This window comes from Agelaius phoeniceus, chromosome 24 (assembly GCF_051311805.1).
Source record: "Agelaius phoeniceus isolate bAgePho1 chromosome 24, bAgePho1.hap1, whole genome shotgun sequence".
In the NCBI taxonomy this organism is placed as follows: domain Eukaryota; kingdom Metazoa; phylum Chordata; class Aves; order Passeriformes; family Icteridae; genus Agelaius; species Agelaius phoeniceus.
In genome coordinates, this window is record NC_135288.1 from 1,681,646 (window position 1) to 1,694,291 (window position 12,646).

At 51.2% G+C, this 12,646-nt stretch overlaps 2 protein-coding genes across 7 annotated transcripts in view; both read left to right on the forward strand.

Annotated features, from left to right (window-relative positions):
- The window catches only part of IFFO2 (intermediate filament family orphan 2), a 58,400-nt gene extending 47,185 nt beyond the window's left edge, over positions 1 to 11,215 (forward strand). Inside the window, exons 7-9 of the mRNA XM_054647893.2 lie at positions 911 to 1,000; positions 1,778 to 1,908; positions 4,085 to 11,215. Coding sequence (XP_054503868.1) covers positions 911 to 1,000; positions 1,778 to 1,908; positions 4,085 to 4,190 — 327 coding nt within the window. The 3' untranslated portion in view covers positions 4,191 to 11,215. The remainder of the gene's footprint in view (positions 1 to 910; positions 1,001 to 1,777; positions 1,909 to 4,084) is intronic.
- Positions 11,216 to 11,778: 563 nt separating this feature from the next.
- ALDH4A1 (aldehyde dehydrogenase 4 family member A1) overlaps positions 11,779 to 12,646 on the forward strand; it is a 29,865-nt gene continuing 28,997 nt past the window's right edge. For 5 of the 6 annotated variants that reach the window (XR_013185092.1, XR_013185094.1, XR_013185095.1 and 2 more), the window contains exon 1: positions 11,784 to 12,003. Coding sequence is in view for 2 of the 6 variants with exons in the window: in XM_077190150.1 (XP_077046265.1) it covers positions 11,969 to 12,003 (35 nt within the window). In the remaining 4 variants the exon portion in view is untranslated. Of the gene's footprint in view, positions 12,004 to 12,646 lie in introns of all 6 variants that reach the window. The other variant, XM_077190151.1, reaches the window with a different exon arrangement.

A 12,646-nucleotide genomic window follows, 5' to 3' on the forward strand; every position in this document is an offset into this window, starting at 1 on the left:
GTGCTTTACATGCCTGAATCTTCCTTCCGTGGGTTTTATTCCTTTCAAGTTCTTACACGCTGCCCTCACCACCTTCTTTTATGACCTTCCTCCTTAAAGCTCTTCTGCATATAAAAGGATCAGAGGGATGATTCTTGTAACTCCAGGCTGGATAGCCTGGTGTGGGTACCAGGAATGAGCTCTGTAAATCTGCCACAGATGTGGCCAGAGCATGGAAACCCCATTAACACTCATTGGTGCAGTTGTGCTAAATTGAGGAGCATTTTTTAATGGAAAACTGAGGTGGTTGAAGGCTTGAAAGAGGGAACAGTGACATTGTGGTGCCTTTTTGGGCAGCACCAAGCAGCTGTGTGTGATGGGAGCCCAGACTGTGCTGTCAGTCCAAAGCAGGAACTTTCCTGTGGGACTGCATTTGTTCCTGCTTTATCCAGCAGTGCAGGAATTCCAGTGGGAATCCATGCATGCACTGGGGAGTGATGATATGGAACTGGAAAATGAGAATTCCAGTGCAAAGCTGGGAGTAGCAGCGTGGTCAATGCAGGGAGAATTAAAAGTTTCATGTCTGGAGAGCAATTCCAGTCTGTCCAAGTGAGATCAGGCTGTGAAAGGCTCAGGAAAATCCAGGGGGTTTGTGCTTTGGAATGCAGCAGGTGCATGGGTTTAATTGCTGGAGCTTTGAGCAGACCTTGCCTTTGTGTGTCCAGAGCTGTGGTCATGGCACAGAAATGTGTTTTCCTGGTATTCCAATTGAAGAAGAATATTCCTAGGCTGTGAAACAGTGTCTTTAAAAAATCAGTGCAGGAAGGAACACAGTAACCTGCATTTCCAGGGAGGTTAAATAAAATCTTCACTTCTCTCCTGAATTCCTTTATTTCCTTACTAATTTTTTGTTTCCTCCTCTCCCCTGCAGGAAGAAAACCTGGGAAACTTGATCCACGAGACAGAGTCTTTCTTCAAAACAAGAGACAAGGAATACCAGGAGACAATAGGGCAGATAGAGGTGAGGAAGGGGAGTTGTTCCTGATGGATGGACACAGCACAGGGGTGTCCCAGAGGGAAGCAGGAATGTCCATATATCCAACAGTGCAAAGGCATTTCCCTCTGCTGTGCCCTGTGGATTTTTCTAAATGCCATTCTCTGGGCTATTATTGCTCCATACTTCAGCACTGAGCATAAATCTGAGGCTGGTGGAGAGAGAACTGCAGAACAAAGGGAATAAACCACATTATTTTTCTTTTCCCCTGCTTTGTTCTGCATGTCCACCCTCACCCTGGGAAATGCTTCCCAGGATGGGGCCTCACAGGTGGCCAGAAACAGCAGCTGGAGCTTCTCAAAATCTCTGTCCTGCCTGGAGCTGCTTTCATTAATGACTGCCTGTTGACAAACAAGGTGCCAAGAGCAGGAAGAGCCCTCCAGGGTGATATATGGCTTTTTTGAGCTAGGTCTTACAAGCTCTTGGAGATTTATATTACACTTAAGATAGTTCAGGTACTTTAGAAGGCATAAAATCAGCAGGATGGCTTTTGTGGTAGTGCTAGAAACAGAAAAGTTTTAATAAAAAGCCAAAGCAGGGTTGTTCAGAACCAGTGTGGAGCTCTGACTGCCCTTCCTGGGCTCATGGGTGCCTTGGCAGTCAGGAGCAGTGAGTGAAATGGGCACTGTGGGGTGTCTGGGTGGGCTCTGGGCAGCTCAGGCAGTGTGAAGAGTGCAGGAAAAGGAAAGAAACTCAGGAAAAGTGGGATTGCTCCTCCCCTGAAGCTGATTCTTTGCCCTTCAGCTGGAACTGGCCACAGCCAAGAGCGACATGAACCGGCACCTGCACGAGTACATGGAGATGTGCAGCATGAAACGGGGCCTGGACGTGCAGATGGAAACCTGCAGGAGGCTCATCAAGGGCTCAGCTGACAGGTGAGGGCTCCTCTGCTGCCCCAGCAGCTCCTTCCAGCTCCTTTCAGCTCCTTTCAGCTCCTTTCAGCTCCTTTCAGCTCCTTCCAGCTCCTTTCAGCTCCTTTCAGCTCCTTCCAGCTCCTTCCAGCTCCTTTCAGCTCCTTTCAGCTCCTTTCAGCTCCTTTCAGCTCCCTCCTGCTCCCTCCTGCTCCCTCCAGCTCCCTCCAGCTCCCTCCAGCTCCCTCCAGCTCCCTCCTGCTCCCTCCTGCTCCTTCCTGCTCCTTCCAGCTCCCTCCTTCCTGCTCCCTCCAGCTCCCTCCAGCTCCTTCCTGCTCCTTCCTGCTCCCTCCTGCTCCTTCCTGCTCCCTCCAGCTCCCTCCTGCTCCCTCCTGCTCCCTCCTGCTGCAGCTCTGCATGCTGAGAATTTCAGCCTTTCTGTGCTGCCAGGCACTGACCCCCAGGAGAGCACTGCATTGACCTGAGGCCGTGGAGAAGCTTCCAGAATTGAGTGATAACACTGGGATTGTGGTTGATTAGAAGTGTGTCATATCACAGGGTGGAAAACTTAGAGTTTGGGCTTTTAGAATATAGTAATAAATATAGAGCAAGATGGAGGTTTTAGAGTGGAGGCTGCTCCACCTTCTTCACCTTCTTCTTCACCTTCTTCTTCACCTTCTTCTTCACCTTCTTCTTCACCTTCTTCTTCACCTTCTTCTTCACCTTCTTCTTCACCTTCTTCTTCACCTTCTTCTTCACCTTCTTCACCTTCTTCTTCACCTTCTTCTTCCTTCTTCTCCATGGGTTTCAGTGGTATTTTCTAACTGGACAGAAAAGTCTGCATTGCAGACTTTGAGGGATCAATTATTGGGTTAAAAGTAAAAATAATTCAGGTGTAATTTCTTACTTGGACAGTTTAGCCTTAAAAGAGCTTGTAGCCAAAGGTTGTTGGCCATTTAGTGCCATGTTGGTGAAGAACTGCAGAACTCACTGCTGTGAGACTGTAACACTGATGAGAAATAATAACACCTAAATCTGAACACAAACTATCAGCTCCAGTGCCTTCCATCCTGAGCTCAGCAGAGGTAGGAAAGAAGGTGAAAACCAGCACATTCCTTCCTGGGTCTGATGCTGGAGAGGGCACCTGGAGCAGAGGCTGGACACTGTTACAGGAATAAAGTAGGGATTTATTAAAAGGCCTCCAAAGATACACCTTGGGCAGTGCAGGAGCCTGGCCCGGGCTACACCCAGGATGGACCATGGGGGATCAGTTTTCACACTTTACAAGTTTATTCCATTTGCATATTGTGGGTTAATTGTCCAATTACAGCTTCAGGTAATGAAGTCACATTCTCCCAGTTTGCTTCCCCCCAATTCACTTCTGTTTACACTTCTTGGGCCTGAAGCTGCAATAGTTCCCCTTGGTTCTGGGGCTGGAAAAGGAGAGGAGAACTTGCTAACACTCTGTGTGAAGTTCAGAGTTATACACAAATGCAGCACAGAATCTGAGCAATATTAAAGCTAAAACTTAAAGCATCAATTCCTGCCAGCTTGGGCTAAAGGCAATGCTGTCACTTGATGGCCTTGTCCTTGGAGAATCTTGTGTCCCAGCTCAGCCCTGGAAGGGGGAGTGTGGAACAGCCCCAAGGGTTCAGCAGTTGCTCCTAAGCACAGGGAGCTCCAGCTCAGCTGGACTTCCAGTCTTTAACATCTCAGATTTAGAACTCTTAAAACCCCAAATTAAATCTCGACTCTGGACTTACATGAAGAACTTGTTTTTTAATCTTCTCATGTGTTAAGAACCTTACACTATGAGGGATTTCTCTTATCTCTTGCTCAACCCCAGTAGAACAAGATGATAAACTTTCAATTTTCAGGGCTCTGGGTATTAGGGATGCTGAGAGTCTTTGCTCTCCATTTCCCCATCAGTAAACCTGGGACAGCCTCTGTGTTTGAGTGGGGGATGGCTGGGGTGGCACCTTGATTTTTCTGCTGATATTTCCTGTTTAGCCAAAAGTTTAATGTTATTAAAGGGGTTTTTGAATAGCTTGGGGAAATTCCAATGTTGAATGTTAATAAAGGGGTTTTTAAATAGTATTGGGAAGGGAAAGTGACTGTTTTCTTGTAAGACTTTTTTTTTCTTCCTTCAGTCATGGATATTTAACTTTTTGGCTGCACCTTTCCCTGTGTTTCCCTGCAGGAATTCTCCATCCCCCAGCTCTGTAGCCAGCAGTGACTCAGGAAACACAGATGAAATTCAGGATGATTTGGACAGAGAGACGGACGTGGAGCCCATGGTCAGCTGATAGAAGTGGGAGCATTCCAGTCAAGGGGGAGATGGAGAGAGAAGAAAAATTCCAAACCAATTGCTGGGGGAAAGGTGAAAGACTCGAGAGCCCCTGCAGAGGGACTCTGAGGACTCATTCCTACACGCATCCCCTCCCAGCCAAGGATTGGTGCTGTACATTTCTATTGTTCTACAAACCATAAATGCAGAGTCCTGTAGGGAAACACGGTGTTTTAATTGTGCCTTTGCCCCAAGCTGAGCCACTTTGAGCTCCAGTGGAATATTAATAGCAGGTGTTTTTATAAAATATATTATTAAAAAAAACAAACCTACAAACAACCAAAGTTGTTGGCAGCAGAGGATGGTGCTGCAGAGGCTCTGGGTACTTCAATAAGCTGCTGGTTTTATTGAGCTGCTGCACTGATTGGCAAAAGCAACATTGGCAAAAAGAGCAGCAAAACCAAGACAATTGTGGTGCAATTACAAATGTCTGGCACAAGAAAAAAAAAAATAAAGAATTGCCTCCAAATTGAACTGCAAATGTTTAACAACAAGAGCGGGTTTGGAGTCAGCTCGCAGGGCGAAGCAGTTCTACAAAATTCAGAGGGTTTCCTTCATCCCACCTTCTGGGCTGAGGGAGCCTTTGGGATGTGTCCAAGGTTTCTTCTGGACTCCAGGACCTGGAGGAGCAGGACTCAGCTCGGTGGCAAAGCAGGGGGGCACAGGAGGGGTCACTGGGGGGGGACTATCACTGAGTAACTACTATGCAAAAACAACAAAAAAAGCTCGCCTTATTTCTATGGAATGTTTGGTCCCTGCTGGGCTACAGTTATCCCTTGGGAAAAGGAAAGCTAAACCCACATTTGCACACTTAGATGTCTGTAGAGCTTCTTTTGAGGTGGAATGTTGTATCACAATGCCTTTGTTTCCAGTGCTGGGTTAGGAGGGGAGTCAGCCCTGGTTTGTCTCTTTTTTCAGGGTTTTTTTTTTTTAGTGTTTGCAGATTTTCCTTTGCAGACAGAGAAATAACTCCATTTTATGCTGCTTCCATGATGTGTAGGTGAAGCATCAGGATAAACTGCCCTAGGTGTAGGCTGGAGACAGGACTTTGGGAGAGCTCCTGACCGCTGTTCTTGGGGAAAGCTGAGCACTGGGAAATGCTGTCATCCTTTTTAGGGCATGATAAACTGAATCCCAAAGTGCTGCTGCCCTAGAACTGGGGAGGAACAGCCACGTGCTTTCTCTGTGAGAAAGTGGCAAGACCTTGGCTTTGCCCATCTTTCTGCATTTTTACCCAGGAGAAGCAGCATCAAAGTTGGATCACGCGGTGGTGGCTGAGGAAACTCCAGCCCCACCGAGCTCTTCATGGTTAGAGTGGGAATTGTAGCACCTCAGCCAGGTAAAAACAGGGTATAAACCTCAGCCAATAACTTTATGTTTGTTTTTAAATCAAGATTGAGAGCGTAGTTGATACTGCCCAAAGCCAGCTGTGGGGTTAAGCAGTGGTTGGAACTCAGAGTAAATTCCAGATGTGTTTGTTTTGCCTGCCAGGAAATGCTGTGCAGGAGCAGTGCTAGGGCTGGACAGGGAAAATCCCAATTCCTGCAGCCTCTGTGTTAAAGAAAGGAAAGTGGCCAATCCTGTGAGCTTCCTGAGTGCTGTTCCCAAGCCTCTGGATCTCTGGAGCTGCACTGCAAGCAAGCAGCCAGTGCAGATCCTGCTTCTCCATTCCATGGAGAGCATGGGTGTCCTGGAAAATGCCTCATTCCTGGCTGGAACCCCTCAGTGTGGCATGACCATGGAGAGGGCAGGGCTTGGGGTGTTCCTGGGGGAAGGAACTGTGGGCACAGGAATGATTCCCCTGCTGTGCTGCTGCCTGGCTGTCAGCTCCTCCTCCTGCCTGGACACGGAGCAGCCTTGAGGCCTCGTGGGTCAGAGGAGCTCCCTGAGCTTTCCAGGCTGGGGAGGAGGGACCAGGCTGATCCCTCAGCATCCACAGAGTGCAGAGCCACAGCTGATGGCTTCTGTCCAAGGCCAAGGCTATTCCTGTGGTGGATCCAAGGATATCCCTGTGGTGGATCCAAGGATATCCCTGTGGTGGATCCAAGGATATTCCTGTGGTGGATCCAAGGCTATTCCTGTGGTGGATCCCAGGATATTCCTGTGGTGGATCCAAGGCTATTCCTGTGGTGGATCCAAGGCTATTCCTGTGGTGGATCCAAGGATATCCCTGTGGTGGGTCCAAGGCTATTCCTGTGGTGGATCCAAGGCTATCCCTGTGGTGGATCCCAGGATATTCCTGTGGTGGATCCAAGGCTATTCCTGTGGTGTCCTTACTGGTGGCAATGCTCAGTGCAGAGTAGGTGACAACTCCTTGGCTCCTAGGGTGAGGGCCTTTCCAAAGCCTGGTCTGTCCTGTAAATAACTTTTCTCTGGAAGAGAAACCTCATTCCAAAGTGCTCATTCCTGTTATTTTTTAGGTGGCCAAAGTGGTAAATGTGATGTTCACTAGGGCTGCAAGCTGGGGGTTGGGTAGAGGAGGATTTGGGTTTTTTTTTTGGGCTGGGACTGCATGTTTGAAATCTGCAATTTGAAGGGTTTTGAAGGGTTTTGAACTTCAGCTGCTCCCGAGGAGCCTCTCCCGAGGCTGAGGAAGCGTCTGCCAAGTCTGGATGTCTGTGATGCTTCAGTGGCTGGGGCAGGCATTGCTCAGCACAGTGAATCAGCTCCTGGAGCCTGCCCCAGCTCCCTTCCTGGCTCCCTTCCTGCTGGGAATGCTCCCAGAGCTGCCCCTGGCTCTGCCCTCACACCATGAAAGTTCCTGGAGCTGCCCCTGGCTCTGCCCTCACCCAGGAACGCTCCCAGAGCTGCCCCTCGCTCTGCCCTCACCCAGGAACACTCCCAGAGCTGCCCCTGGCTCTGCCCTCACCTGGGAACGATCCCAGAGCTGCCCCTGGCTCTGCCCTCACCCAGGAACGCTCCCAGAGCTGCCCCTGGCTCTGCCCTCACCCAGGAATGTTCCCAGAGCTGCCCCTGGCTCTGCCCTCACCCCAGGAATGATCCCAGAGCTGCCCCTGGCTCTGCCCTCACCCAGAACACTCCCAGAGCTGCCCCTGGCTCTGCCCTCACCTGGGAACGCTCCCAGAGCTGCCCCTGGCTCTGCCCTCACCCAGGAATGATCCCAGAGCTGCCCATGGCTCTGCCCTCACCTGGGAACGATCCCAGAGCTGCCCCTGGCTCTGCCCTCACCCAGGAATGTTCCTGGAGCTGCCCCTGGCTCTGCCCTCACCCAGGAATGATCCCAGAGCTGCCCATGGCTGCTTCACCCCAGGAATGCCCCCAGCCCTGCCCCTGCCCCCCTCACCCTGGCTGGCTCCATAGCCCCAGCAGCTGTTGAGGTTGTGCTTCCCTTCCACTCTGGGTTTGTTATTTTTCCCTAAAACTGAGGGTCCTGGTAGGAAAAAGGCTGAGTGTTCCCAAAGGCAGGAGCTGTTTTGCTGAGGGCAGGGAATTCCCACAGCTGGAATTGGGGTGTGGGGTGGGCAGGAGCACCCACAGAGGGGACTGAGGGAATTCCCATAGCAGGAATTGGGGTGTGGGGTGGGCAGGAGCACCCACAGTGGGGGCTGAGGGAATTCCCATATCAGGAATTGGGGTGTGGGGTGGGCAGGAGCACCCACAGAGGGTGGGTGAGGGAATTCCCACAGCAGGAATTGGGGTGTGGGGTGGGCAGGAGCACCCACAGTAGGGGCTGAGGGAATTCCCACAGCTGGAATTGGGGTGTGAGGTGGGGAGGAGCACCCACAGTGGGGGCTGAGGGAATTCCCACAGCAGGGATTGGGGTGTGGGGTGGGCAGGAGTACCCACAGTGGGGGCTGAGGAAATTCCCATATCAGGCATTGGGGTGTGAGATGGGGAGGAACACCCACAGTGGGGGCTGAGGGAATTCCCACAGCTGGAATTGGGGTGTGGGGTGGGCAGGAGCCCCACAGAGGGTGGGTGAGGGGATGTGGGGTGTAGCAGAGGGTGTGGAACTCAGGTGCACGGGGGTGATGTGTAGGACTGTAGAGGTTCCCGTGGGTGTTGGTGTCTTTCTGTAACCACATGTAATCCATTCCTAAAGCAGAAAAGGCGTTTTCATGCTCGGGGTCGGGGTTTATTTTCATTTAGGCTGGGCCAGCCTTTTGGGGCAGCTGGGGTTGGTCCTTGGGGTTTTTTGGGAGGTCGTTGGTTCCAAGTCCAGCCGTGCTGCTGCTCCTGCTCCGTGTGTGTGGCACCAGATCAAAGCTTGCCAGAGAAAAAAAATGAAAAAAAAAAAAAGGAATTTAATTGTAAAAATGCTGGAAATGATTTTGATGACCTCTTTCTTTTTTCCTTTGTAAAGCTGTAAATACTTTATTTTTGTTTTCTATTCTTAATGCGGTGTCATATTGACACTTTTTTAGATTTACAGTCAGAAAATCCTCCTCATCGTTTCTCATTTTTTAAAAGGGGATTTCAAGGAAGCAAATTTTTTTGCTCGCTAGCAGTGTAATAATAGATCAAATTCCTAAACTGGGTTTGTACAAAAAATGTTTTCAGTAAACAAATGGCAGTTTGTGGATGCATGTTGTTCAAAAATGTCCAAAGAATAATGTGGTACAAATGTTTTCAAGAATAATGTGGTACAAACATGTTTTTCAAAGACTTAGTGATGATCATCTTAGTTCACACAAGGAAAAAAAGCAAAATTCTTTTAAAAAAAAATGTTTGGGGGGGAATGTAATGAAACTCATCTAAGCTAAATGTGTAATCTATTTATAAAAACACAGTATATATTCTATTTTTATCAGAGGTTTTTAAAGTGCAAACAGATTTCTGTTGGCAGATGCAATTGTTCCCTTGTAAAGTCTCTTCTCCTCTGATGGGACCCCCAAATTCTCTGATGGTTCCAGGAGTCAAGGTGGAAATAACCAGGACAGGTTTGGCTGTGGAGCACTCACAGGTGGCTTCCTGCAGGGGAGGCTGCAGCTTCAGCATCTCTTCTGCCTCTGCAGGATTGTTGCTGTGATTTCATTCCCTTCCCTGCAATTTTATTCCTTACTCCTGACTGGGAGGATGCTCCTGGAAAGGGTCAGGACCAGCTGGATCCCAGGAGCGTGGCAGGACAGGGGTTAAACTCTGCCTGGATAATAAAGCATTAAATAAAAATTCTATTTGTACCTGTAGAAATTGGGATTAACTCAACAAAACAAAACAACAGATGGGAATTGTGCCTGAATATGCATCCAGAGCTGCTTCTAAAGTGAGGTTATATTAATTTTCCTTTCCATGATCATTCCTGCCAGCAAAAACACGAGCTGGCTGTGGAAGGGCCCTGGGTGCTCCCAGAGCTGTTCCTGGTGTTTCCCTTGGCTCTGGGAACATGGGATGGATGTTTGTGTTGGAAGAGCTGCAGAGCTGGGAGCTTCCACGTTCGAGTGCTTCATTTTAGAGCTGAGTGTTTCAGGAGTGATTTATCCTGGCTAAATGACGACATCCCAGCGCTTGCACGAGGCAGGGACACCCCAGGGAGGATTTCCCACCCCTGGCTTCAGGACTTTTGGGGTTTTTGTCCTTGTGCTGGGCTGCAGGGGAGCACACAGCCCTCAGAGCTCTTTGCCTCTGGGCTTGCCACCCCAACGCTGGATTTCAGGCTTTGTAGTGGGATGTGTTTTGTGTCCTTGTGAGTTTTAACCGAGAAACAAAATTACCAAGGAGGCAGCAGGCGGTGTCCTGGTGGGAATAACAGCAGAGGGGAGCTGGGGGCACTGCCTGGGAATTCTCCATGGGAATGGGATCCCAGCCCCTCTCCCTGCACAGGGAACACCCAGGGCTGGGCCAGGCCCTTGGCAGAGCACTGAGGAAACACCTGAGCCTTTCCTCCTGTCTGTTTTTGTGTGAGTTCAGTGTCCACAGACCCTTCTGCATTTGCAGGAGCCTTTCGAAGCTTCTCTTTTGAAGGAGCAACAAATTGTGTTTAAATGTGGGTATTTGATTGCAGAAAAACCATCCCCCCCTAATGTGAGGCACTCCAACAGTGAAGCACTCGGGAAGGGGGTGCTTGTGGGTCTGGCCAGCTCCCTCTTTTGGGAAATGATGTTAAACAGCCTAAACCAGCCCCTGGAGTGGCTTCAAACCGGTGTCATCGCTGTGGCAGCACAGCCCAGAGCACCACGGTGCCACAAACCCGGTGGAGCTGCCCAGACTGGCACCCCCAAAACCCCAAATTTCTGTTTTATTGGAGAGGCTTTGAGGGCGGTCCAAGCTCAGTCACTAAACCACGCTCCTTTGTGTAACCTGGTTTCACCAAAAAACTCACAAACCAGTCCCTAAAACACCTTCCTGTGGTTAAAGTAAATGTAGCGACCTTCTGCCAAAAAAGATTATTTATTATTTATCGTGTTCGAGTGGGAGGTATTGATGCCTCTTCCCTCTTGCTGTGTCACTTCTTGTCCGTTCCTCTTTAGGTCACCTGAGAGTTTCTTTTATCCCCGTGACAATGAACTACTGATGGTGTGGGAACGCCCCTGGTTACCGTCCCCGTGTAAATACTGTGCTTTATATTCTGTATATTAGCTCATTTTAACAGAAAAGACTGGACTGATGATGCTGTTGGATGACCCCAGGTGGGGAAAGGCTGGAGGATGACCCAGCTCCCGGTCCTGGGGCTGGAATGGGACACCACCAGTGGATTTGGGACCACGAAACGCTTCGAGAATCCAATCCACGGCAGGAGGAGCCCTGAGAACATCCTCAGCCAGAGCCAGAACCACCCAATCTCCTCTGAGCTCGGCGGATTTGCTCCATTTTTCCTTTTTTTAGTGCCAAAACCGACCCCAGTGTCCCCTCCCAGGTGTGCTGGTGTCCAGCCCGTGTCCAGCCCACCTCGCCCTCCGTCCTGCCCGGGCCGGGGCTCAGCCCCCGCTGCCGGAGCTGCCCATGGAACAGGTCCCAGTCGGTCTCTGGTGACGATGAAAACCACAAAAAACTATAAAATAAATACCAAACTCCTGGTGCAACGGCTCCGCGTGTTCATTCTTGGGGTGGAAAACGCCTCTGAAGCAGAAGGATTTGGGTCTGGGGAGGGAGGGACCATCCTCATTACTGAAAATCCGCCCAGCCCAGGTGATTTGGGATCATAAAATAGCCCCGACTCCCCTCAAAATTAGGGTCCTTCAGCTGCAGCTCTTGAAACATGAGGAAATTAAAGTACGCCCTGCACACCTCAGCCTCCTCCTGGCCCTGTGCCCCAGCCATGCCCCTCCTTTGGGTTAAAATCACCCATTTTTGGGTAATTCTCAGTTCCCAAAGGGATTCTCAGTTGCTTTTCTTTCTCTCCGCCCAGGTCCTTTCGGGCGGCTCGGACTCGCCGCGCTCCGGGCGCAGTTCCAGCCGCTGCCTCTCCTCGGGCCGCTTTTGTTGTTGTTTTTTCCGAATTTCCCTTTTTTAAATGATTTTTGGCTCCTTCCCGCGCCCCGCCCCCTCCCACGTGCCGCGCGCGCCACCGCCCCCCGCTCCGGCCGCAACCATCCCCGCGCGGGGGGGGGGACGACTCACGGCTGGGGACACCCCACGGGCACCCCGCGGGCAGGGGGGGGACAGGGCCAGCACCCTCACACACAGCGAGCGGCGGGCGCGGGGCTGCCCCTCCAGACCGCCGCACCCGGGGGTTTATTAATTTATTAATTAATCGATGGTTGCGTCTCCTCCCCGCCCCTCCCTCCCCCCGCGCGGTGGGTGGTGGCGGCCGCGGGCCGGGAGCGCGGCGGGGCCGGGATGTGGCGGCGGCTGCGGGCGCTGAGGGGCTGCGGGTGAGTGCGGGCTCCTTCCCTTCCCTTCCCTTCCCTTCCCTTCCCTTCCCTTCCCTGGCCCCCTTCCCGCACCGTCGCCACGCGTGGGGCGGGCTCGGGCTCCGCTCGATCCGCGCTGTCGCTCTTGCCATCGCCGGGAACTCTCCTGCTGCCAGCTGCGGGCACTGCCAGCCCTCAGTTCCCCTTGTTCCCCCCTCCTTCCTCCTTTTTCTGCCCTTGTTTCCTTCGTTTTTCCCCTTTGTTTTCTCCTTTCCCACCCGCTTTCCACAGTTACCCCTTGTTTTCCCCTTTTACCCTTGTTTTCACCTGTTTTCCGCTGCTTCCTCCTGGTTTTCCTCCTTTACCCCCCTTGCTTTCCCCCTTTTCTCCCCTGTCTTGCCCTTTTCTCCTTGTTTGCTCTTTTGTCTCCCCGTTTCCCCCTCGTTTCTCCCCTTTTCCCCCTCGTTTCTCCCCTTTTCCCCCTCGTTTCTCCCCTTTTCCCCCTCGTTTCTCCCCTTTTCCCCCTCGTTTGCCCCCTTTTCCCCCTCGTTTCTCCCCTTTTCCCCCTCGTTTGCCCCCTTTTCCCCCTCGTTTCTCCCCTTTTCCCCCTCGTTTGCCCCCTTTTCCCCCTCGTTTGCCCCCTTTTCCCTCTCGTTTCCCCCCT